The 27,760-nt window shown below is 43.7% G+C and overlaps 1 protein-coding gene across 1 annotated transcript in view; it reads right to left on the reverse strand.

The window, feature by feature from the left end:
- VMP1 (vacuole membrane protein 1) overlaps positions 1-27,760 on the reverse strand; it is a 175,636-nt gene that overhangs the window by 15,000 nt on the left and 132,876 nt on the right. The window contains exons 9-10 of the mRNA XM_058164136.1: positions 27,021-27,137; positions 19,738-19,799 (exon numbers count right to left, since the gene is read on the reverse strand). Coding sequence (XP_058020119.1) covers positions 19,738-19,799; positions 27,021-27,137 — 179 coding nt within the window. The remainder of the gene's footprint in view (positions 1-19,737; positions 19,800-27,020; positions 27,138-27,760) is intronic.

Here is a 27,760-nt window from a genome sequence, read left to right on the forward strand (position 1 = left end):
GCACAGGTAGTCCTTGACTTACAACAGTAATCAAGCCCACACTTTTGGTCGTAGGTTGTGAAGGTCACAAGCAGATCACCACGTGGCTACCCCCAATTTTACAAGCCTTTCTTTGCAGTGGTCATTAAATGTATGTTGCAGTTGTTAAGTGAATCCATTTTGTTTGCTCTGGGACATTTCCCCCGTCCCACACAAGACTCAAACTGAACACAGTTAGTTCTCTTTCCAAAGAGTTTTAAACATGTCTATACGGATCCCTGATAAGAGCTTGAGCCACTGAGGCATCAGAAGGCCGATACTGTGATCCAATATGATTGATTTGAAACAGACCCTATCTTATTCCAATGTTGGAGTGTGTTTGTGTTTGTGTCCCACCTAAAGGGAGTTTTTTTCCGCTAGGCAAAAAGAAATAAAAGCGTATGACAACGATAGAGAAAGCAGGCAAATGTGATCACGCGGAAAATTCTCCTCAGGGAGGTTAATTGGTGAAATAGGCCTAGAAACCAGGAGACCGTGAGTTCTAGTACTGCCTCTGAGGCATGAAAGCCAGCTGGGTAACTTTGGGCTGACACTCTCTCTTAGCCCAACCCACCTCACAGGGTTGTTCTGTGGAAAATAGGAGGAGGGAGGAATATTTGGTATGTTTCTTGCCTTGTGTTATGAAGTAATAAAGATGGGAGAAAAATTAGGAAGAAAAAGAAAGAAGAATGACAGGAAGGAAGGAAGGAAGGAAGGAAAAAGACAGGAAAGAATGGAAAGAAAGAGAAAGGAGGGAGAGAGAGAGAGAGAGAGAGAAGGAATTAAAGGAAGGAAAGGAAGGAAAAGGAAGGGAAGGGAAGGAAGGAGACAGACAGACAGGAAAGAAAGAGAAGGAAGGAGACAGGAAAGAAAGGAAAGAGGGAGGGAGGGAGGGAGAGAGAGAGAAAGAAATTAAAGGAAGGAAAGGAAGGAAAAGGAAGGGACGGAAGGAGACAGGCAGGCAGGCAGACAGGAAAGAAAGAGAAGGAAGGAGGCAGGAAAGAAAGGAAAGAGGGAGAGAGAGGGAGGGAGAAATTAAAAGAAGGAAGGGAAGGAAAAGGAAGGGAAGGAAGGAGACAGACAGGCAGGCAGACAGGAAAGAAAGGGGCAGGAAGGAAAGGAAAGAAAGGAGAGAGAGAGACAGAGAGAGAGGAATTAAAGGAAGGGAAGGAAAGAAGAAGGGAGAAAGAAAAGAAAGAAACAAAGAGAAGGAAGGAAGGAAGGAAGGAAGGAAGGAAGGAAGGATAAGGTCTAATAATTTTTTTGAAAAAATACTCCAACAATGCACCAAAAAAATAATAATAATTTTCTGACTACTCTCAAGCAAGGGGCCATCATGTCTCTTGCATTGAGCATCTTGGAAGCACACCGATAATTGTTGCTCAAGAAGAAAAGGCTGGTTTGGTCGGATGTGCCCATCGGGCCCAACAAGACAACTTACGGTAGTTGTGCTAAATTTGGGCTTTGCTATCCAACTCTGCCTTCCGCCCATCAGGTTTTCCAACTTGACTCTGGCAAGCCATTTAGCCGGTTGTATGTTGTTGCCCACTCTCGGGCCTAGGGGGTTTTTCTGGGGTTTTTTTTGGGTGGGGGGAGCACATGGGAGCTGACCTCACAACCCTGAAGCTGTGCTCTTTGATAACTCCATGAGTCAGGTCTCTAGTCATCCACCTACCCGGCGACTCAGACAAGCAGTTCATTGAAACAGGTTGCCTCGAAGGAAGGAAGGAACGGTAGCGGAGCAGAAATGGCAGCTGAGCCCTGAACGCAGAGGATGTTATGCAAACGATACAATCGGGCTTTCCAAAAAAGCATGTCTTTTATAAGACTGAGTTCAGACTGAGTCACCGTTTTCGCCCTCTCTCAATGCACCCCTTTCAATCCTACAGCCTTGGCGTCGAGTTTCAACCAGAAGAAAATGCAAACAAGAGTAGAACAGGCAAGGCTGTCTAAAATAAAAAATTAAATATATATCTATATATCTATATATATATCTGGGTCTCCCTGTGGCCATCCGGTTGTCCTTTGCAGCTCAGGTATGGGGGAGCCCTATTTTAGAAGGGGGTGGTGATGGGAATGGCACAGAGACCATCCTTGGACCTCCTAGCGTTTTGGTGGTTGACAAATCAACCAATTGTTTCACCAAACTAGACTGTTATAAGGAATCTATCTATCTATCTATCTATCTATCTATCTATCTATCTATCTATCTATCTATCTATCTACCTATCATCTCTCTCTCTCTCTCCTATATATCTATCATCTATATTTACCGGTATCATATCTATCTATCTATCTATCTATCTATCTATCTATCTATCTATCTATCTATCCATCCATCCATCCATCCATCCATCCCTCTCTCATCTCTCTTATTCATCTATCCCTCCCTCCCTCATCTCTCTTATCCATCCATCCAGTCATCCATCCAGTCATCCCTCCCTCCCTCCCTCCCTCCCTCTTATCCATCCATCCATCCAATCATCCATCCCTCATCTCTCTCTTATCCCTCCCTCCCTCCCTCATCTCTCTTATCATCCAATCATCCAACCCTCATCTCTCTCTTATCCATCCATCCATCCATCCATCCATCCATCCATCCATCCATCCAATTATCCATCCACCTCTCTTAACTCTGTCTCTCTCAGTACCAAAACCAATAAACCTCCACTCCCCTGGTGACAACAATAAGACCATCAATTTGATGGGATTCCTTTCATCCTGGGGTCAGGGCCTTTATCAGGGCCTTGACAAAGAGTGTCAAAATGGGGACCTTCTCTCTGCAGGGATGATGTTCTACAGGGAGGGAGCCACCACAGAGAAGGCTCTTCTTCTTGGTCCCAGAAAATGGACTCCTTTAGGAAAGAGGACCCGTAACATTCCTTGCCTCCCCACTCTGGTGGGTTGGGTAGATGTCACACGGTCCTTCAAATAACCTGGTTCCAAGCCATGTCATGTATGGAACGGTGTGCAAGGATGACAACAGACATGTATGGCCTCTGAGATAATCTCAGCTGAAACGAGACTGAACACAAGGACAAGACAAGAACATTGCTAGGTCTGAGGACACCAAGTTGGGTAGATGTTCCTCAAAGACTTTGCCCAGGAAAAAGACTTCTCAAGGAAGCAGGGAAAAGCAGAAATATTTAACCCAATGTTTCTCAATCTTGGGGACCTTAAGATGGGTGGACTTCAACTCCCAGAATTGAAGTTGAAGTCCACCCATCTTAAGGTCCCTAAGGTTGAGAAAAACTGAGTTAAAGCATCATTGTTCTTCCTCAAACATCCTCCTCTCACTTTCTCCTTATCACCCACACATCCGGCGACACACCCTTCCACCTGGCTCAGCCCAACCTTGAAACTCGTGCTTTTCCCCCACCCTCCAGGCTATCACGCGAGCAGCAATAACGGCCGGTGTGTTTCTTGGAATGAGCTGTCGCTTCCTGTAGTGATTAAAAAAAATAATTAAAATTCGCCAACCATTGAAGAAGACAAAAAAAAAATATCACATTTTTCTCAATTTGCAATCGGTTACAGGTCGGAGAACAAGAACAAGAAGAACAACAAAAATATCTACAGGGTGATTCACAACAAATCCAGGATCAGCTAGAATAGATTTTGGTGGGGCCCAAATTCTGAATAAATTGCAGAGATAAATTTTCTGAATTGAATTGCAGGTGGAAAAAAAAAAAGGCACAAGGAACTACTGAGACAAAAAAACCCGAGAGGCGATTTTTTTTCGAATCAAAGAAAAACCACTTTCCGTTCTCACTTTTCAAAATTGAAGGAATTAAAATGTTGGCCCTTCCTGTAGTTGCCCATCTCATCCCCAGCCAAGATTGGTCCTTGACTAGATAGCAGCATTTCAATTTATAAGGGGCTGCCACAAAGAAGGGCGGGGGGTGTCAACCTGTTCTCCAAAGCAGGGGCGAAATCCAGCAGGTTCTGACAGGTTCTGGAGAACGGGCAGTGGAAATTTTGAGCAGTTCAGAGAACCGGCAGTGGAAATTTTGAGTAGTTTGGAGAACCGGCAAATACCACCCTCTGGCTGGCCCCAGAGTGGGGTGGGAATGGAGATTTTGCAATATCCTTCCCCAGGAGTGGGGAGGGAATGGGGATTTTGCAGTATCCTTCCCCTGGAATGGGGAGGTGAATGGAGATTTTGCAGTATCCTTCCCCCAGGAGTGGAATGGGAATAGGGATTTTGCAGTATCCTTCCCCCAGGAGTGGGGAGGGAATGGGGATTTTGCAGTATCCTTCCCCTGGAATGGGGAGGGGAATGGAGATTTTGCAGTATCCTTCCCCTGGAGTGGGGTGGGAATGGAGATTTTGCAATATCCTTCCCCCAGGAGTGGGGAGGGAATGGGGATTTTGCAGTATCCTTCCCCTGGAATGGGGAGGGGAATGGAGATTTTGCAGTATCCTTCCCCTGGAGTGGGGTGGGAATGGAGATTTTACAATATCCTTCCCCCAGGAGTGGGGAGGGAATGGGGATTTTACAGTATCCTTCCCCTGGAATGGGGTGGGAATGGAGATTTTGCAGTATCCTTCCCCCAGGAGTGGAATGGGAATGGGGATTTTGCAGTATCCTTCACCCAGGAGTGGGGAGGGAATGGGGATTTTACAGTATCCTTCCCCTGGAATGGGGGAGGGAATGGAGATTTTGCAGTATCCTTCCCCTGGAGTGGGGAAGGAATGGGGATTTTGCAGTATCCTTCCCCCAGGAGCGGGGTGGGAATTGAGATTTTTGCAGTATCCTTCCCCCAGGAGTGGGGAGGGAATGGGGATTTTGCAGTATTTTTCCCCTGCCACACCCACCAAGCCATGCCATGCCACGCCCACCAAGCCACGCCCACAGCACCGGTAGTAAAAAAAAATGGATTTCACCACTGCTCCAAAGCCCCTGAAGCAGTGGTGGGATTCAAGTAATTTAACAACCGGTTCTCTGCCCTAATGATTTCTTCCAAAAATCAGTTTACCAAACTGTTCAGAAAGTTAACAACCGGTTCTCCCGAAGTGGTGCGAACTGGCTGAATCCCACCACTGCCCTGAAGGCAGGACAAGAAGCAATGGATGGAAACTAATCAAGGAGAGAAGCAAGCTAGAAATAAGGAGAAATGTCCTGACAGGAAAATTAATCAGTGGAACTGCTTGCCTCCAGAAGTTGAGGGTGCTCCGACTGGAGGTTCTTAAGAAGAGATTTGGATAACCATTTGTCTGAAAAGGTATAGGTTTTTTGGCTTGAGCAAGGGGGTTGGACTGGAAGACGTCTAAGGTCCCTTCCAACTCTGTAATTCTGTTAAGTTACTTCTCACCCGAGATAAACCATTCCAACAACACAAAGGTTTTTGTCACAAAAATAAAAATAATTACAAAAAAATCAACAACCCCCAAAAAACAAATTTGCTGGCCTGCCCTGATGATGTTACCTAGTTTGGTAATGAAACGTCTGGAAGAAAAACTACCAAGCTCAGAGAGCACCAAGGACCCCACAATAAATTTTGCTGGTCTCTTTAACTCGCTCATAAAGAAGGTTTTTTTATTTCCTGCTTCTGGGTTCACATGACCAAGCGCCTGGTCGTTGGCAATTCAAAAGTTGGGTTAAATCCTTGTGGGCGAAATTTCCCTCTTTTGACCTCATCCTCTGAAGTCCCTCATTATTATGCAGTTGTGGTCTGCTTTAAAAAAAAAATCCAGTTCGTTTAGAGTTTCTTTCACATCTATGCTTCTCTCTCTCTCTTTTTTTTTTAACTTTCTCTTTCCACTTGCTGTTCAATTACCTTTCCAGGAAGAAGATTCCCCAAAAAAACCCCAAACAACAACAAAACAACAAGAACAAGAACAACAACAAAAAACAACAAGAACAACTTGGTTTCTGATTTATTTTGTGGGAAGAGATGGTTGACTGCATGAAGCCGAGTCCTTGTCCCGATCAACCCCTTTTATTTAATTTACAGTGAATTCCTCTCCAACAAAGTCATTCCTCTCCCACAGTCTTTCAAGATAGCTCACAACTGGAGAGTGGCCAGGCCGATATCTTTCGGATGCGGCAAGAATGCAGTAATGAACCTCCTGCAAACTCCACTCCCCTTTCGCTCCTCTTTTATTCCCTCTGGGAGGGGCCATTCATCGTTCACCTGTGGCCTTACTCCCAAGTCGACCCTTGTTCCTTAGCTGTTCCCTTCGCCTGGCAACTCTGTGCATTGCGCACTCTGGGAACAGGATCCAGCTGTTTGTCTGCCTCACTGATGTCTGACTCCAAAGGTAGCTGATAACTGTCAGACGGCCCTGGCCTCCTCTCTGCCTCCGATGCAGAGCCTTCCCCAGACTCCAGGACTGGCCCATGTTCCTCCCCAACCTCCTCACTGTCTGAATCTGCTGCCAGATCCACTGGCAGGCCACAACAGTTGGAGCCCCCTGGTTTAAATGATATTTTTTGTTATACTAACTGTTAAGTAAGACCAATCCAGTTAGCTCTCTCCCTGTTAGATGGTCCCCTCTAACCGTCAGATCTGGAGGAATGTGGTAGCACCTTTACTAATCAACAAAATTTTACAAAAAGATGTAAGTTGTCGCGAGCTCAAAGTTACAACGGCACTGAAAAAGTGACTTTCGACCGTTTTTCACACTTACGACCGTTGCAGCATTCCCCACAGTCATGTGATTCACATTCAGATGCTTGGCAACTGACTCATATTTATGACAGTTGGAATGTCCAGGGGTCACATGATCCTCTTTCGCGATCTTTTGTCAAGCATCTGAGTCAATGGAGAAGCCAGATTCACTTTACAACCGTGTTATAAACTGAACAACTAAGTGATTCTCTTTACAACGAGGGGAATGAAGGTTGTAACATGGGGCAAAACTCACTTAACCGTCTTGCTTAGCAACATAAATTCTGGGCTCAATTGTCGTCGTAAGTCAAGGACTGTCTGTGCTTTAAATCTGTTGCCCACATGAGCCCAACCACACTATACAGGTAGTCCTCGACTTACAACAGTTCATTTAGTGACCATTCAAAGTTACAACGGCACTGAAAAAAAGCGACTTATGACCATTTTTCACAGTTACAACCTTTGTAGCATCCCCATGATCAAGTGATCAAAATCCAGCCGCTTGGCAACTGGTTCATACTTATGACCGTTGCTGTATCCCAAGGTCATGCAATCCACCTTTTGCAACCTTTGGACAAGCAAAGTCAGTTGGGAAGCCAGATTCACTAAACAACCCGCTTACTAACTTATCAATTGCAGTGATTCACTTAACAACGCTGGCGAGAAAGGTCGTAAAATGGGGCACAACTCACTTATAACAAATGTTTTCACCTAACAAACAGAAATTTTGGGTTCAATTGTGGTCGTAAGTCGAGGACTACCTGTATATTTTCAAACTTTCTTTTAACGTCAGTTCAGTGTGAATCTGCTTTCTCAGATATTGCTCTTCTCCCTAAGATCATGTTATACTTTGATAAAGTAGGATCTTCCAAGTACAAATTTCAAAAGGTTGTAAGCTAAGGCAAAGGTAAAGATTCCCCTCGCACATATGTGCTAGTCGTTCCCGACTCTAGGGGGCGGTGCTCATCTCCATTTCAAAGCCGAAGAGCCAGCGCTGTCCCAAGACGTCTCCATGGTCATGTGGCATGACTCAACGCCAAAGGCGCACGGAACGCTGTTCCCTTCCCACCAAAGGTGGTCCCTATTTTTTCTACTTGCATTTTTTATGTGCTTTCGAACTGCTAGGTTGGCAGAAGCTGGGACAAATAACGGGAGCTCACCCCGTTACACGGCAGCACCAGGAATTCGAACCGCTGAGCTGCCGACCTTTTGATTGACAAGCTCAGCGTCTTAGCTCTTGAGCCACCGTGTCCCAATAAAAGGTTATAGAGGGAATATTTTCCTTTTAAATTAACTAAGTATTGGAAGCAGATTAATTACAGGGCAGCAGAGAGAGAAAAAGTACCAGGGTAGAGAGAAGGATTTCTTAAAATCGTACTCAATGGCACATTTTTTTTCTTCAGTTTTTTTTAAAAAAAGCCTAATAATATAATAAACTTTCTATGACCGGATTACAATAACAGTTTGTTAACACAGAGTTTTGAAATATTAATTTTGTTTTGTTTTACTATTATTGTTCTTCTTGTTAACTGCTTTGTCACTAATATTACGGTATAGATAGAAGGCAGGTCAACAATTTGCAAATAAATTTGGTAGTTTAAGAATTTTTGGGAGGGCCCATTTTGCAAGGAGTGGGAACTAATGTTGTAGTAATGTATTAATCAGTAATCAATTAGAGAGGATAATATGTATGTAATGTGTTCTTTATGTACTTTTTTAATGCTTCTGATCATTATGCGTTTCTTTGGATTTTTTTTTTTGGAGTTTTGTATTTTGTATTTTAACCTTGTCTTGGAAAAAAAATTTAAAAATATGTTCAGAAAAGAAGTATTTGTTGATTATATCTTGACTTTAAAAACCAACCAACATTCAGTATAATTTAAAGCCAAGATGATATAATCAAGGCATTCTTGATTATACCAGCTTAGCTTTAAAAACAACAACATTATTTGAAAAAATATCATACCATTCAGTAAAATTTTGTGAGAGAATCTCCCTGTTTTGAGTTAATCAAGGTTTGGGATGGCAGCTAAAGTGCATTCAAATCTTCGCTGTTGTGTGATCTTTAATTTTGAATGGCTGGTATGGAAAATGCTCATAATTTGTGTTTCAAAAGAAAAGAACGGCATGGGAGCGCAGCAAAGTACATTTTTATGTCTGGCCAAGGAAATAAAATACATGGGGGATTTGTATGTTTGCTTTTTACAAATGCAGCTTGCCTAATCCTAACATCTGGAAAGGCAATGAAAGCGAAAATCCCAAATCTGGAAAAACCATTTTCCCGAAAGCCTGCAGGGTACATTAGGAAATCTCCCTTTGAGGTCTGGGAACCCTAAATCAATTGTAAAAGTAGACAAAAGAATTTCTCTAATCTCAGCTTCCTTTCCGGCATTCGGGCAGACTTCTGGAGAAGCGAGGGCTGTCAGAAGCGTTCCCCCCAAAAAATGTTGGGATTCTCTTCCCATTACAGAAGAAGCTCTAAGGTCCAGGCTGAGCATTTCCAGGTAAGGAAATGGTAGATGGGCCCATGGGTTTTATATATATGTATATGTGTGTGTGTGTGTGTGTGTGTGTGTGTGTGTGTGTGTCTATATATATACACCAGATATATATAGGACCAGAAACGTCATTCTTTTTTGGAGATGGCGCATAACTTCACCTGCAAAGGCTGTGGTTCACATCTCAGCTTCTCCAGGGGAGGCTGGAGAAATCTACCTTCTGAAATTAAACAAAGGTCTATTTTGGCCTAATACAACTTCAAAAATGACTGTTTGTTCTTTTAGCTGGATGCCCTCAGCTGCTTCCTAAGACATCTTGTACAAAAATTTGACACAGGTGGAGCAAGATCTTGCTGTCTGTGTCAAAATCGGTAACATCTAGACACGTTTTTGGGTTTTTCCAGGTGAAGAAAGGAACTTTCCAGGTCTTCAGCTTGTAAGACTGGAGTAGAAGGTCTACCAAAATGGAGAAGCTGGAAGACACCGTAATTTCCTAACACCGTATCACTTTGTCTAATTCTCTTGCTATGTATGGGGAAATCATCACAGAGATATGGTTAGAAAGTCCCTTCTTAAAAACCTGAGTTTTGAGAATGGAGAATTCACAACTGTGGTAGGTAAATTATTCCACTGTTGTGTGAATCTTACATTCAGGACTTTAAATTAAATCTATATGTATTCATTTATTTAAGAAAATTTATCTAACTGCCCAACTCACTTTTGATGACTCCGGACAGCTTGCGAAGATATTTGCAAGTTAGTGCTCATTATTTCTGATTTTCTTCTGCTTCGCGCAATGTCGTGCAAAAGGAGTAATTTTTGTAGGTGTTCTAATTTAGCTGGTGAATTGATTTTAAGATTTTTTTTAAAAAAATTGAGGTTCCAGACTTGGTGTAAGGGAAATTATTTTATTCAGGCCAGCTGAAGGTCTATAATAATGGATAAATTAAACTATCTTAAATTAAAGGAGAAGGTGACTTCTAATAAACTATTTTGCTCAGGGTCAATATGATTTTAGGTTTTTCTATTCAGGCTACAATAAAAAAAAAAATCTGGAAAAAATAAATGCTTTCTCCATTGTGGTAACTTTAACAGCCTTGATACAATTTGACCTGAATTGATAAATTAAATAAATAGATTTAATTTGTAATGTTATTTGTAAAATGTATTTGTAAAAAATAAAAATAAGTTATAGATGAAGGAGAATATATATGACCCAGATTGGATCCTGCAAAAAATAAGTTATTTGTAAAAACAATAAGGGTAGTATACAAAGAAACCAACAAACTGAATTAATATATAAATTCCAGTCTTTGTACTTGGATCTCTTAAATTAAACTTTAATTTAGATACTTTCCAGGTGTGAGAGAAGAGTGAAAATTTAAAATGCTTAATTCTACATAGCACATTTACATAGCACGATTTATACTGATTGTTTCCTAGTATGATTTGATTGCTTATTTGTTCCATATGACTATCATTAAGTGTTGTACCTTATGATTCTTGACGAATGCATCTCGTCTTTTTACGTACACTGAGAGCATATGCACCAAAGACAAATTCCTTGTGTGTCCAATCACACTTGGCCAATAAAAAACTCTATTTTGTTCTGTTCTGTTCTGTTCTGTTCTGTTCTGTTCTGTTCTATTCTATTCTATTCTATTCTATTCTATTCTATTCTATTCTATTCTATTCTATTCTAGGCTGTGTGCTCTCCCCACTTCTCTTCTCTCTGTATACTAATGACTGCATCTCCAATGATCCATCTGTTAAGTTACTGAAGTTCGCAGATGACACAACAGTGATTGGTCTCATTCGAGACAATGACGAATCCGCATATAGACGAGAGGTCGAACGACTAGCCTTGTGGTGCAACCAAAACAATCTGGAACTGAACACACTCAAAACCGTAGAAATGGTGGTAGACTTTAGGAGAAACCCTTCCATACTTCCACCTCTCACAATACTTGACAACACAGTATCAACAGTAGAAACCTTCAAATTTCTAGGTTCTATCATATCGCAAGATCTCAAATGGACAGCTAATATCAAAAACATCATTAAAAAAGGACAACAAAGAATGTTCTTTCTGCGCCAACTCAGTAAGCTCAAACTGCCCAAGGAGCTGCTGATCCAATTCTACAGAGGAATTATTGAGTCTGTCATTTGCACCTCTATAACTGTCTGGTTCGGTTCTGCAACCCAACAAGAAAAACACAGACTTCAGAGGATAATTAGAACTGCAGAAAAAATAATTGCTACCAACCTGCCTTCCATTGAGGACCTGTATACTGCACGAATCAAGAAGAGGGCCGTGAAAATATTTGCAGATCCCTCGCATCCTGGACATAAACTGTTTCAACTCCTACCCTCAAAACGACGCTATAGAGCACTGCACACCAGAACAACTAGACACAAGAACAGTTTTTTCCCGAAGGCCATCACTCTGCTAAACAAATAATTCCATCAACACTGTCAAACTATTCACTAAGTCTACACTACTATTAATCTTCTCATCGTTCCCATCACCAATCTCTTTCCACTTATGACTGTATGACTATAACTTGTTGCTGGCAATCCTTATGATTTATATTGATATATTGACCATCAATTGTGTTGTAAATGTTGTACCTTGATGAACGTATCTTTTCTTTTATGTACACTGAGAGCATATGCACCAAGACAAATTCCTTGTGTGTCCAATCACACTTGGCCAATAAAAAAATTCTATTCTGTTCTATTCTGCTCAGCCTACCTTTATTTAAATTAACTGAAATTAATGGCATTTCGACAGTAACATTAGGGTTTCCGCTGAAAAATGTTTATGTTTTAAGCCATTTTGATTCTGATGGAAGTCCTGCGATTCTAGTAGTGTTTTTTTTTTTTGTGGGCTGCTCCAGAGAGAAATGGATGAAATAGTGTTAAGAGATTGGAGGGGGGCAGGGGAGAGAGAAAGGAAATTCTGATTTTTAAAAGTCAAAAGACAGGAGGATATTTCCAAGAATCTTCCCTCCCGAGAACATTTTTGAAGTCTGACATCAAGAGTTTGACAAACTTCTGAATCTGGCAGACTCTTTCCTTTTTTTCCCTCTTGCAAAGATGCTTAACGGCCGGTTCAAATGCCGATGAGTAATTGTGCAAGAAAATGCTACTCGACTTTCCATCCCCAGATCTGCGTGCTTGAAAAATCTCTCGCGCTCAGCAGAATATTTGATGTTGCAACGGGAGCAGCAGCCCAAGAGCCATTGGCACTGAGATCTAATCAATAAGAGCTGATTTAATTTGGCAAGAGGAAGAAACAACAACAAAAAGTTTAATTCCAAAGTTCCGGAGATGATTTAAGTGGGAGCGGGGAGAAAGAAAAGAAAAGAAAAGAAAAAGAAATAAGCAAGCCGCAGATTTATTCCAGCACTGCATCTTTCAAGAATGTTATTTAGATACCTCAGCTCTTTTGGAGAAAGCGTCTTCCCATGTCACGTTTACATACTTCAAGAGCAATGACTTCCAGACATTTCAAATCCCCAAAGAATCCTTCAGACAAATTTCCCGCCTTAGAAAATACCAAGAGTATAAATCATGGATATTAATTCCATCAGGCTATGCGTTGAACAAAAACAAGAAGAAGTGGAGGGAAAAAAAACACACACCACCACCATTGAGAATACTGCAGTTAAGTTGGTGGGCTAAGTTCTAAAGTTGGCTTGGAAACTCCCAACAACTCAGGTAGGAAAGCAAGCAAGAATGGTGTGTATGTGTGTGGTTTTGTGTGTGTGGTGAGGTTTTTTGGGGTTTTTTTTTGACATTAGGGAAGTGTAGCCTTCTTGGTGCTGTCCGAGCTTGGTGGTTTTCTTGCAGACGTCTGCAGAGATTCTCAGTCATCCATGGTTGTCCCAAAGGTGCTTTTTCAGGAGGCAACTGGATTTTCTTGTTTTTTTTTTCTCTTAAAGACGTTTCGCTTCTCATCCGAAGAAGCTTCTTCAGCTCTGACTGGATGGTGGGGAATGGAAGGATTTATATTCCTTGCAGAGAGCTGGTCATTTATATCCTTTTAGAGCAGTGATGGCTAACCTTTTCCGGATTGAATGCCCAAAGCGTGCACATTAGCGCGTGAATGCCCGCACACCTCCCCGAACCTCCCAAATGCAATGTGTGTGGGCCCTGCATGTGCCCCGCCCACCTGTGCATGCACGTATGTCCTTGCACGTGCCACATCCCCCACGCACGTGGCCCTCGAATGTGCCTTGCCCCCCCACGCATGGCGCCCAGGCACATGCCCCTCCCCCTGCATGGCAGAGAGCTGATGACCAGCTGGCTGGTGGGAGGAGTGCGCGCATGCGCAGCGAAGCTGAAGTGGGGCGATGGCTCGCATGCCCATAGAGAAGGCGCTGCGTGTCACCTGCATGCCATAGGTTCGCCATCCTGGTTTTAAAGGGTTGCAGCACTTGGAGGTTTATCTGTGTCCTTGGGATAACCTGAATGGCGCTCTTTTTTTAAATTTTTTATTATTTACATTTATATCCCGCCCTTCTCTGAAGACTCAGGGCGGCTTACAGTGTATAAGGCAATAGTCTCATTCTATTTGTATATTTACAAAGTCAACTTATTGCCCCCCCCAACAATCTGGGTCCTCATTTTATCTACCTTATAAAGGATGGAAGGCTGAGTCAACCTTGGGCCTGGTGGGACTAGAACCTGCAGTAATTGCAGGCAGCTGTGTTTTAATAACAGGCTTCTTACAGCCTGAGCTACCACGACCCTCTTGGTTCCTGCAGTCTGCAATTTTTCCTCTGGAAATACATTCCTACTTCCATACATTCAAAGGGGGTTCATTCCAAATTGTATAGCTAAAAGTCTATAGAAATTCTCAGTCATCCAGGGCATGGTGGTCCCAAAGGTGCTTTTTTCAAGAGGCAATTGGACTGTCTGTTTTTTCTTTGAAGACATTTCGCTTCTCCTCCAAGAAGCTTCCTCAATTCTGACAGGATAGTGGGGAATGGAAGGATTTATACTCCTTGCCGACAGCTGGTCATTTGCATCCTTTTAGAGGGTCCTTGAAGCAGTTGGAGGTTTATCTGTGTCCTCGGGGGGGGGGGAGGGGGGTCCCCTGAGTAGTGCTCCTGGTTCCTGTAGTCTGCAATCTGGAAATCCATTCCTATCCCACACCATTCAAAGGATATTCATCCCAAATTGTATAGCTAAAAGTCTTGCAGACTTTTCTTGCAGAACCTTTCACGACCCAACTATGTAATGTCATCGGTGCCGGAAGGAAGGGATTTGCTGTGCTCTCTTTTTATATTAGAAGTTGCTTGCCCTATAAGTCAAGGAACTACCAACCATCAAAAAGTCCAGTGTGGGAATTTAGGTTAGTCTCCTGGAGCAAAGAGAAATTGAGTTAAGCTCTGTGGAATTGCAGTGAGAAGACAGACGTAAAGAGAGAGCTAGAGATAGAATAGAATAGAATAGAATTTTTTTTTTTTTATTGGCCAAGTGTGATTGGACACACAAGGAATTTGTCTTGGTGCAGATGCTCTCAGTGTACATAAAAGAAAAGATACGTTCATCAAGGTACAACATTATACATGATACAGATACAGATACAGCGAGAGACAGCCATAGAGAAGATTCCGTCCCATTTTATACTGGTTCCTTCCTTAGGAATTTGAATGTTAATATCAATTAAACAGAATAGAGCTGGAAGGGACCTTGGAGGTCTTCTAGTCCAGCCACCTGTTCAAGCAGGACACCCTACCATTCCAGACAAATGGCTGTCCTGTCTCTTCTTAAAAACTTCCAGTGATGAAGCACCCACAACTTCTGGTGGCAAGCTGTTCCACTGGTTAATTGTTCTCACTGTTTGGAAGTTTCTCCTTCATTCCAGGTTGCTTCTCTGCTTGATGAGTTTCCATCCGTTGCTTCTTGTCTTGCCTTCTGCTGCTTTGGAAAATAAGTTGATCCACTCTTCTTTGTGGCAGCCCCTGAGATACTGGAATACCACTATCATGCCCTCACCCATCTTTCTTTTCTCTAAACTGGCCATACCCAAATCCTATCCTTCATATGTTTTTGATTCCGGGCCCTTAATCATCTTAGTTGTTCTTCTTTGCACTTTTTTCAAAGTTTCAACATCTTTTTTTTGGTGATGTGGTGACCAAAACTGGATGCAGTATTTATCATTTATGTATAACTTACTTAAATATATCTTGGTAAGGCCACACTTGGAATATTGCAATCAATTTTGGTCGCCACGATGTAAAAAAGGTGGAGACTCTAGAAAGAGTGCAGAGAAGAGCAACAAAGATGATTAGGGGACTGGAGGCTAAAACATATGAAGAACAGTTGCAGGAACTGGGTAGGTCTAATTTGATGAAAATAAGGACTAGGGGAGGTATGTTAGCCATGTTCCAATACCACAGGGGTTGCCCCAAAGAAGAGGGAGTCAAGCTATTCTCCAAAGCACCTGAAGGCAGGACAAGAAGCAATGGGTGGAAACTAATCAAGGAGAGAAGCAACTTAGACCTAAGGGGAAATTTCCTGACAGAACAATTAATCAGTGGAACAACTTCCCTCCAGAAGTTGTGGGTGCTACAACACTGGAAGTTTTTAAGAAGGTGTTGGATAACCATTTGTCTGAAGTGGTGTAGGGTTTCCTGCCTAAGCAGGGGGTTGGACTAGAAGATCTCCAAGGTCCCTTCCAACTCTGTTTTTCTATTCTATTCTATTCTATTCTATTCTATTCTATTCTATTCTATTCTATTCTATTCTATTCTATTCTATTCTATTCTATTCTATTCTATCCTATCCTATCCCTATATCCATCCATCCATCCATCCATCCATCCATCCATCCATCCATCCATCCATCCATCCATCTATCTTTTTAATGTGTTATGTTGTCATTTTTATCTTATAAACTGCCTTGAGTTGCATGATGGCAGGATGGGCACCACCATACAAATTTAATAAATAAATACATAAATGCCAAGTATGACTAGAAGGAGAAAGGACTTTTTTTGTCTTCTACTGGATGGTGGAGTAGGAGACACCTGGGGGGCCCAGAGGATAAAACAGATAGGCAAGAGGAAGGAAAAAGACTCCCAGGCTAAAGGTATCTGTGTTGTGTCTTGCCCGCCCTCAGAGCAGCCGGGGCCTTCTTACCTGCTCCCGAACACTGAGGAATGTATGCCTCCCGGCCCAAGTCCTGGCTCCATGCCCACACAAACTGCAGAAGAAGGAGCACTTCCCTGCCCCAGCCCTGACTCCATGCCCAGGCAAACGGAGCAGCTAGACCCCTCCCCCTCCTCCACAGCATGTGAGCCTGAGGAGGGTTTATTACCAACAGCTGATTGGAGTGACCCTCGCATCAGAAGATTGGATAGGCGGAGGCAACAGAAGGAAGGGAGGGGCAGGCCTTAATGACTGCTGAGTCATGGAGCCACACCCCATGGCCTATATAAAGGATCTGCTTTCTGGCAGTCTCTGAGTCAGGCAAAAGTCGAACTTATCTTGCTGAAGTCACTTACTGGTCTCCTGCCTGCTCTGAGGACTTTGCTAGGACTTTGGGCAGAGCTGCAGAGGCAAGCCTGATTCGGATTTCCCTGACCCGGCCGTCAGCGGAGGAGTGGGACACGACAATCTGGCTCAAAATACAGATAATCCTCTATCTACAGCCATTCGTTTAGTGACTGTTCAAAGCTACAACGGCCCTGAAAAAAGTGACTTACGGCCAGTTTTCACACTTACGACCATCGCAGCATCCCCCATGGTCACGTGATCAAAATTCAGAAGCTTGGCAACTGGCATGTACAATACTTATGACGGTTACTTCGTCCCGGGGTCGTGTGATCACTGTGTGTGACCTTCCGAGCTGGCTTCCGACAGGCAAAGTCAATGGGGGGAAAGCCAGGTTCACTGAACAACCACACGATTCACTTAACAAGCACAGCAATTCGCTTAACAACTGGTGGCTCCCCAAAAAAGTCGTAAAATGGGGGCAGACCTCACTTATCCACTGCCTTGTTTGGCAACGGAAATGCTGGGCTCCACTGATGTTGTAAGTCAAGGACTGTGGGCATGCAACCTTAAGGTAACCACATGTGGATTTGACGACGACACAAACTAGCCTCTTCCCTAACACACCAACCACACACCCACACCCACAAACACACGCGGGCAAATAATCAAGGCAAACAGTTAATGGACATAGAATAGAATAGAATAGAATAGAATAGAATAGAATAGAATAGAATTTTTTTTATTGGCCAAGTGTGATTGGACACTCAAGGAATTTGTCTTTGGTGCATATGCTCTCAGTGTACATAAAAGAAAAGATCCATTCAGAATAGAATAGAATAGAATAGAATAGAATAGAATAGAATAGAATAGAATAGAAATTTTTTATTGGCCAAGTGTGATTGGACACACAAGGAATTTGTCTTGGTGCATATGCTCTCAGTGTACATAAAAGAAAAGATACGTTTATCAAGGTACAACATTTACAACACAATCGATGATCAATATATCAATGTAAATCATTGGCTTTCAACCTTCCTCTAAACTCTAAAGAAGAAGGTCCAAGATAATTGTGCCAGAAAACAACAAAGACTCTAAGGATAATTCCCATTATGTTTTGTTTTTTTTTTTAAAAAAACACCACACGTTTCAGACAGGGTGTCATGTTATTATTCGTTCAGAAGTACTTTATGGTTTAATTTAAGAGCCCACCCAGTTTTGCTCCCGGGTCAAAAACATTTATAGACGTATACATTTTAAAACTGATGCCATTGTTTCATTTAACAACAGGACAGCTGAGAGAGGTTTTAACAACAATAATTGCATTGGTGTTATCTACAGCTTTGCTCCATTTCCTGCCCGAAAAGAGCAATAAATTCAAGCCTGAATCACTTCCTAGCACAGATGGATATGCAAAGCCCTTTCCCTGAGCAGAGTTCTTCTGACATTACCCATAATATTCCATATAAAAAAGTCGCATTTAACGCCCCCCTCTTTTTTCCCCCTATGTTTCAGCCATATGATCCTGCTTAACCGGTATTCAATCATCGATTCACTGAAGCCTCCAAACCACGCGGCTGAGCCAATTCTCGCAGAGTTCAAGGGGTAGCCGCCTTGAAGCGACTTATTGGAAAACAGGAAATCCCGCTGAAATTAGCAGCGAGGGCCCTTGGACTGACTTTGCTGCTGTGAAGTCTCCCTGCGATTTTTTTTTTTTTTAACACTGACCCCCTAATCGTGGTGAAGCCGCCTTCCAACGGCCAAGAACTACGCTTTACACCTCTTTAAAAAATAATAATTGTGGACTGAATTCAGGAAAAGCAAGGGCCTGCACCAACAGAGCGAGGAGTTTCGGATTCCCTTGCAGAACATCCTCCCCCACACCCCCAATTTTCAAATTCAGGGGCAAGGTTCAAGATTTTTTTTAAAAAAAAGCTTAATCTAAGTTGGGGCTTAGTTTTCTGAGAAGTTTTGTAATTTTCAGCAATTGGGGGGAGGATCTGGGGTGCAAAAATGGAATGTGGGATACTGTAGAGCTTTCGAGCTCAAGCTTGTTTTATCTATCTGTCTGTCTGTGTGTCTACCAGTCCATCCATCCAATTTAGCTCTATCTCCATCCATCATTCTTTGTCCATCTGCCCATCTAGTCATCCATCTAATCTCTCTTTCTCTATCTCCATCCATCCATTGAGCCATCAATCCATCCCTTTCTCCATCCATCCAGTCTGCCAGGCTACGTTCCTATCTACCTATCCTAGCTCTACATCCATCATCCATCCATCCATCCATCCATCCATCCATCCATCCATCCATCCATCTATCCATCCATTCGAGCTCTTTCTCCATCCATCCTTCTCTGTCCATCCACCCATCCAGTCATCCATTTGATCTCCCTTTCTCTATCTCCATCCATCCATCTCTTTATCCATCCATCCATTCTGCCAGCCTGCCTGCCTATCTACCTATCCTAGCTCTACATCCATCCATCCATCCGAGTTCTTTCTCCATCCATCCTTCTCTGCCCATCCATCCGTCCGTTCACTCATCCATCTGATCTCTCTCTCTCCCTCCCTCCCTCCATCTTATAAGGTCGTCCATTCATCCACAACACTCTGGGCAGTGAACACATTTTTTTTTAAAAAAAAGATATAACTTCATTCAAATAAAAGACCAACTAAAACAGCACTGAGGCACAATAAAAATACAAAGCCGCTTGAGCTCCTGTACTAATGTCCCAAATCCATATCCCATAGCTTGGTCATCACAGCTGGCAAGTGTGCCATTTGAAAAGAGATTGTGAAATGTTTTTAAAAATGCTGGCTGGGGAATTCTGGGAGTTGGAAGTCCATCCATCTTAAAGTTGCCCAGGTTGAAGCCTGACTAGGCGGCTCAGTGGCTAAGACACTGAGCTTGTTGATCAAAAAGGCTGGCAGTTTGGCGGTTCGAATCCCTAGTATAGGTCTCCTGCATGAGCAGGGGGTTGGACTAGATGACCTCCAAGGTCCCTTCCAACTCTGTTACGGTTAACTGAAGAACACAGCAATAAAGTTATAGCTGTTTGCAACCATCAGTGAGTGACATTAGATCTGTTGTACTCACCCAATTAAGGAGACCATCTGTTCCACTATGTGTCTGCTGAAGGTGATGATCACAAAGAGTTTCTGGAGGAACAACAACAAAAGACACACAACAGTCAGACAAATGCTCAAAGGGGAAAAGGAAACAACGCAAGATGCCTGTTCAATTCTTTGATTGCTCTTGGGCTGATGATGTTCCTTTCCCAAGTTCACATAATGACACCACCATTCTTCAAATGTCTCCCTCCCGCTCTCTCTTTTGGTCACATCCTTTTTCTAAGTGTTAATCATGGTTACTCTATTCTTTGGGTGGAGAAAGGAAGCCAAGGAAGGCCGTGGATTCTGCTTCAACAACGCCTTGAACTTTGGATGGTCCTTCACAGGTCGAACAGCAGCTGGTCCTACTGGCCAGCTGATGTTCTTTCCAACTCTTCTGTGAGTGGAATCTAAAACTATGGCTTCACAATCTACAGAAATAGAAGTTTTCTAGACCAGGGGTCTCCAACCTTGGCAACTTTAAGACTTTTGGACTTCAACTCCCAGAGCAAAGCTGGCTGAGGAATTCTGGGAGTTGAAGTCCACAAGTCATAAAATTGCCAAGGTTGGAGACCCCTGGTCTAGACAACACGTACTCCATTGGGTTATTGTTTCAGAAATATTTCCTTATTTAAACAGAGAAACAAAGAATGACCAAGGGTAGGCACGACTTTCGATTTCCTGCTGGCTTCCCCATTGTTTCCTTGTGAGAATCTGGAAGGAAGCATCAGAAATCTTCCTTCCTTCCTTCCTTCTTTCCTTCCCTCCCTCCCTCCCTCCCCTGGCAGGTAAGTGGCTGCCACTGGGTGCCAAAAGATCAAGAGATTATGAGACTGACTGGGAAACTGTCAAAGAACATTGGAAATGAGTATCACGTGACGCCAGTGGTAACCCCATAGCAGCCAGCAGTGAACATGTCGAACAAACCTGCCTCCTCCTGTTTTCTCCACCACGACAAGCCTGGGAGGTGGGTTGGGCTGAAAGTGAATCAGCTTTCATGACTGTAACTCATGAAAGGGCTAGAACTCACTGTCTCCTGGTGACTGACCCAAACTCATCCAGCCAGTTTTCATGCCTAAGGCAAGAACTAGAACTCACTGTCTCCTGGTGACTGACCCAAAGTCACTCAGCCAGCTTCCACGCCTAAAGCAAAACTAGAACTCACAGTCTCCTGGTGATTGGCCCAAAGACGCCCAGCCAGTTTTCATGCCTAAAGCAAAACTAGAACTCACAGTCTCCTGGTGACTGACCCAAAGTCACTCAGCCAGCTTCCATGCCTAAAGCAAAACTAGAACTCACAGTCTCCTGGTGATTGGCCCAAAGATGCCCAGCCAGTTTTCATGCCTAAGGCAGAACTAGAACTCACTGTCTCCTGGTGGCTGACCCAAAGTCACTTAGCCGACTTCCATGCCTAAAGAAGAACTAGAACTCACAGTCTCTTGGTATTTGGCCCAAACTTATCCAACTGGCTTTCACGGCTAAGGCAGGAAATGGGGTTTTTTTAGTATGAAAATTTTTAATCTCAGGCTAATTTAAATAAGTTTTTTAAATGGTATTTTAATCTGTATATTGTATTGTTTTATTTTTGCCTGTACACCGCCCTGAGTCCTTCGGGAGAAGGGCGGTATAAAAATTAAATAAATAAATAAAATAATAAATAAAACTCACAGCCTACTTACCTTAACCACTAGACCAAACTATCTCTAAATTAAGCTAAGCTCTATGTTACAAGAAAATCCCTACATAGCAAATTGAAACACAGGTAGTCCTTGACTTACGACTGCAACTGAGCCCCAAATCTCTGTTTCTAAGTGAGACATTTGTTAAGTGAGTTTTGCCCCATTTTATGACCTTTCTTGTCACAGTTGTTAAGTGAATCACTGCAGATGTTAAATTAGGGACATGGCTGTTAAGCGAATCTGGCTTCCGCATTGTCTTTGCTTGTTAGAAGGTCGCCAAAGGTGAACACATGACCCCTGGGACATTCCAACCGTCATAAATATGAGTCAGGTTCCAAGCATCCGAATTTTGATCACGTCACCATGGGAATGCTGCAACGGTCGTAAGCGTGAAAAACGGCCGTAAGTGACTTTGACCAATCTCGTCGTAACTTTGAATGGTCGCTAAATGAACTGTTACAAATTGAGGACTACTTGCATTGTAAAAATTGAAATAACACTCCTCCAATACCAGGGGTCTCCAACCTGGTTTCCTTCTGGGCTTTAACTTCCCGTAACGGTTTGCCAATTTTGGGGAATTCTCAAAATCGCAGTCTGATATATCTGCAGGGCTCCGGGTTGGGGAAAGGGTGAAGTATATATAGCATTCCCCGTGGATAAGCGGACAAAAATGTTCAGCTTTGTTGAGATAACTCTTGGAAGACAAGCTGTTCTAGAGTTGTTGTTGTTTAAAACTGTCATTGATTGTGATGTATACCACTTGCGGTACAGTGGAGGGAATGTTCCCAGACGACTCAACATTGGTTAAATCGTGTATTCTGTCCTATAATTCCAAGGCTTCGTTTCCCATTTTTTCAGCCAATCTGGAACTGCGTGTCTCTTTTTTTCGAGTACATTGTGGTACGGCATCCATCCCAAACGTTCACACTCTGTATCTTCGCAAGCGTGTGCGTGTTTGCTAACACAGCAGGGGATCTTAGCCAGCTGTAGGAGATTCAAAAATCAAAATTTTTGAATCTCCTTGTGCCAAACTCCTCACTCCTTGTGCCAAACGGAAAAGCAGCTACTATGAAATCTCCTATTTCATAGGATAGAAGATATATAGAAACAAGGGAGAACGGGACGAAAAAGAAAAGTACGATTAAATGAAACAAGAGGGGGAAATAAAGATGTAAATACGAGAAGAATAAGGAAACGAAGCTGGTGTAAAGAAGGAATATCGGTTTTATGTCAATGTGTGTTATGTGTTGTCGTTGTTTTTTGTTTGTTCTTTTTTTGTTAAAAAATAACAATATATATATATATATAAAAGAAATCTCCTATTTTATGTCACAATCACTTGCAGTGGTGAAATCCATTTTTTTTTTACTATCGGTTCTGTGGGCGTGGTTTGGTGGGTGTGGCAGGGGAAGAACACTGCAAAATCTCCATTCCCACCCCACTGTGGAGCCAGCCAGAGGTGGCATTTGCCAGTTCTCTGAACTGCTCAAAATTTCCGCGACCGGTTCTCCAGAACCTCTCAGAACCTGCTCGATTTCACCCCTGATCACTTGGCTTTTTAGAGCGCCCCCCCCCCAAAATCAAGTCCAGAGTGAATGGGGAACTCATTTCCTGAAAAAACATTGTGTCCCGCCCCAACATGGTAAAATACAAGCCGTCCTAGACATACAAGAGTTCATTTGGTAACCAAAGTCACAATGGCACTGAAAAAATTGATATGTTTTTCACACTTATGACCGTCGTGGCATTCCCCCACGGTCATGTGATCAAAATTCAGACGCTTGCCAACTGACTCCCCCTTCTGCAACCTTCTATACTGGCTCAGGAATTCTGGGAATTGAAATCCATAGGTTAGTGATGTCGAACCTTTTCAGCACTGATACGCGCACGCTTGTCGCGGCCGCACTCCGGAAAAACTGAACTTCCGGGATCTAGCGTGCACGCATCCCTGACGATCAGCCGGCCGGTGTGCATGCGCAGGCTGGTTTTCGGCACTGCTACGCGCACAAAGGGGTCGCGCTCAGGAAAAGCTGAACTTCCGGGTTCTGGCGCGCATGCGCATTTGACAATCAGCTGGACGGCACGCATGCGCGCACCGGTTTTCAGCACTGCCGTGTGCGCAAAGGACAGCTGAGCATCGCGCGCACATGCACACCAGAAACCCAGAAGATAAACAGGCAAGGCTGCACATGCCGGGCGACGTAGCTCCGTGTGCCACTTTAGACACGCATGCCATAGGTTCACCATCACGGCTATAGGTCATAAAGTTGGCCTAGTTGGCTACCCCCTGATTTTACAAGTCATAGCAAAAGAAGGCAGGCTAAATGCCTCTTCCGAGATTAAAGCTGCGATGAGCCATGTGTACAGAATCTAAAAATAAACATTTCTTTTCTTTTTTTTTTACAGCCCCCCCCTTTTTTCCCCTTCACCTTCCTGCAACCGCTTGCCGGTTAAACAAATTCTTCCAGCCACCAAAGTTTGGACAATGAATGCCTGAGATGTCTTTATCGTCGGTCTATCCCCCCTCCCCGCCTCCGAAGTTAGTTTGCCTAAATCCAGAAATGTTCCTCAGGTAATGTATACAGAACGGATGGGCCTGTTTCCCTGCGAAGGAGCTGGCTATGTTTAGTCTGCAGAAGGGATGAGTAAGAGGTAATACGCCAATATAATCGCCAGCTATGCGTATCTGAGAGGCTTTTGCAGAAATGGAAAGGCTCCAGCCTGAATTTGAAGAAACGAGATTTCCAAGTTTGGGGAAAGAACCCAGGATAATTTTTTTTAAAAAAATCTGATGGTGGAAGATACGAGTATGCCCACTGAAGACAAGTGATTTGCTTAATGACCATGGGGTGTGCTTAATGATCATGGTGATTCAGAATAACAGAGTTAGAAGGCACCTTGGAGGTCTTCTAGTCCAACCCCCTGCCCAGGCAGGAAACCCTACACCATTTCAGACAAATGGTTATCCAACATTTTCTTAAAAACTTCCAGTGCTGGAGCATTTACAAATTCTGTAGGCACGTTGTTCCACTGATTAATTGTTCTAACTGTCAGGAAATTTCTCCTTAGTTCCAGGTTGCTTCTCTCCTTGATTAGTTTCCACCCATTGCTTCTTGTTCTACCCTCAGGTGCTTTGGAGAATAGTTTGACTCCCTCTTCTTTGTGGCAGCCTCTGAGATATCGGAACATTGCTATCATGTCTCCCGTAATCCTTCTTTTCATCAGACTAGACATTCACTTAACAACTGTCATAAAAAAGGTAATAAAATCGGGCATGGTCATGTGGTGACCTGCGTAACAACGGCATGACGTACGACCATAATTCCAGGATCAATTATGGATATAAGTTGAGGACTACCTGCATTTAGCTATGAAGGTCACTCAGGAGGGCGGAAACCTTGCTATGATAACACAGACATATTACCAGTTCAGGGGTCTCCAACCTTGGCATCTTTAAGCCTGGAGGACTTCAACTCCCAGAATTCCTCCAGGCTTAAAGTTGCCAAGGCTGGAGACCCCTGTTCCAGTTGATGTTTGGTGTTAATATATTCGCCAAGGAAGGAAGCAATCGGTGTTAGATGGGCTTATGGCTGCCTTGAAGCCTGCTAAGAAGCAACAATTCCTGGGAAACAAGAGAGTGGATGCCTGAAAGGCGCTTTTTTCAAACAGCAATTGGACTTACTTACAGTTTTTACCTTTATTTATTTATTTATTTATTTATTAGATTTCTAGACCGCCCTTCTCCCGAAGGACTCAGGGCGGTGTACACATAGGTACACAATAAATTTAAAATACATTTAAAATGAAATATTTAACCGGCCAATTTAAAACTAAAAACGGTCAAACGACCGATATAAAACCCTAAACTATAAAATCATAAATAGATTAATACAATTTAAAATCAATTAAAACTAAGTTAAACTAAAATATCAAAATTAAAATAATATTTAGGCTAGTCCCGCCCGATTGAATAGCAGAGTCTTCAGTTCCCGCTTGAAGGTCCGGAGGTCGGGAAGTTGGCGTAACCCTGGAGGTTAATCATTCCATAGGGTCGGTGCTGCCACAGAGAAGGCTCTCCCCCTGGGGGTCACCAGCCGGCACTGTTTGGCTGATGGCGCCCGGAGCTCGTTGGGAGGCTATCGGTGGCAGTAGGCGGTCTCGTAAATAGCCCGGTCCTAATATGACCTTGAATATGTTTCGTTTCTCATCCAAGACGCTTCTTCCTCTCTGACCCCCTGGTGACTGCCTAGATCAGGGGTGTCAAACTCAAGGCCCGGGGGCCGAATGCGGCCCACAGGGTTGCTTAGATCTGGCCTGCGGGGCCGCCCTGGAAACAGCAAAAGACTGGTCGGCGGTGCCTGCAAAAACGGAGCACCTCCGCAAGACAAACAAAAAACAAACCAAAAGGAGAAATGTTTCCCCCTTTTGCATTTGAGCATGCAAGAAGGGACGGGAGAGGAGAAAGGGAAAGACAAAGAAGAAGAAGGGAAGAGAGCAAGGAAGGAAAAATAAGGAAAGAGGGGAAGGAAGAAGAAAGGAGAATGAAGAGGGAAGAAAAAAGAAGGGAAGGGAGGATATAATGAGAGTGAGGGAGGGACCAAGGGAAGTCCTTGTTGTGCCTTGTCCGCTTTCCCCGCAGCCGGGCCCGTCTTATCTGCTTCCGAACGCTGAGGAATGCCCTAACATGCCTCCCGGCCCCAGCCCTGGCTCCATGCCCAGACAGGCCGAGGAAGAAGAAGCGCCCCCAGCCCCCAGCCCTGGCTCCATGCCCAGGCAAACGGAGCAACTAGACCCCTCCCCCTCCCCCACAGCATGTGAACCAACAGCTGCAGACTGGAGTGACCCTCGCTTCAGGAGAATTGATAGGTGGCGGCAACAGAAGGAAGGGAGGGGCAGGCCTGGATAAGTGCTGAGTCATGGAGCCACACCCCATGGCCTATATAAAGGATCTGCTTTCTGGCATTCTCTGAGTCAGGCAAAGTCTACCTTATCTTGCTGAAGTCACTTTCTGGTCTCCTGCCCGCCTTGAGAACTTTGCTAGGACTTTGGCAGAGCTGCAGAGGCACGCCTGATTCGGATTTCCCTGACCCGGCCGTCAGCGGAGGAGTGGGACACGACAGTCCTGCCTTAGCACTTGGCCACCACAGGTGTCCCAAACACGACTGACATTGAGCTGCCCACCCCCACCCCCGGTGTCCCCCCCCCCCAGGTCAGACACAACCCTGATGCGGCCCTCAATGAAATTGAGTTTGACACCCCTGGCTTAGATAATTCCCTGCTGTTTTCTTGGCAAGGTTTTTCCAAACTGGTTGGCCATTGCCTGCTCCCCAGGGCTGAGGGTAAGTGACTGGCCCTTTAGAAGAAAGAAGAAGAAGGTTTTTTGGAGAAGTGAAAAGAAAACGAAAATTATATTCTAAAAAAAAACAACAACCAAGGAAATCCAGTTGCCTTTTGAAAAAGCTACTTTTGGGACAAGCGTGACCTGGATGATTGCGAATCTCCCTAGACAAGAGGGGTGGATGTGTGAAGACATCGTTTCGATTCACCTTGACAAGCAGGTAGAAAGCCTCGATCTTGGTAAGTAAATTACCTGGATATGCATTTTGATGATTGCTTTTCCAATCAAGGTGGCTCCAAAGAACGTCCAGAAGGGAACCAGGAAATGTCCACATGTTATCCCGGCCAAATCGAAGAGAGGATTGGGAATCTGGGAGGAGGAAGAGAAGCAGGATTAGAATACGTTTCCGCATACAACGTTCCAGGAACAGCTTTCATAAATGCCGGCAGTCCTTGACTTACGACAGCAAATGAGCCCCAATTTTCCGTTGCTAAGCGAGACAGTTGTTCAGTTTTGAGTTTTGCCCCATTTTATGACCTTCCTTGCCACCGTTGTTAAATGAATCGCTGCAGGTGTTAAGTTAGTCACTCGGTTGTTAAGTGAATTGAGCTTCCCCATTGACTTTGCCTGTCAGAAGGTCGCAAGAGGATCGCATGACCCCAGGACACTGCAACTGTCATAAATATGAATCAATTGCCAAAGTGTCCAGATTTTGATCACATGACCATGGGTATGCCATAAGTGTGAAAAATGGTCAAACCCCCCCTTTTTTTGGTCAGTTCAAACCAGTAGTGGGTTTCACCCTTTTTTTAACTACTGGTTCTGTGGATGTGGCTTGGTGGGCGTGGCAGGGGAAGGATACTGTAATATCTCAATTCCCACCCCACCCCAGGGGAAGGTTACTGCAAAATCCCCATTCCCTCCTGATCAGCTGGGACTTGGGAGGCAGAGAATAGATGGGGGGCCAGTCAGAATTTTTACTACCAGTTCTC

The sequence above is a fragment of the Ahaetulla prasina genome, chromosome 1 (assembly GCF_028640845.1).
Source record: "Ahaetulla prasina isolate Xishuangbanna chromosome 1, ASM2864084v1, whole genome shotgun sequence".
In the NCBI taxonomy this organism is placed as follows: domain Eukaryota; kingdom Metazoa; phylum Chordata; class Lepidosauria; order Squamata; family Colubridae; genus Ahaetulla; species Ahaetulla prasina.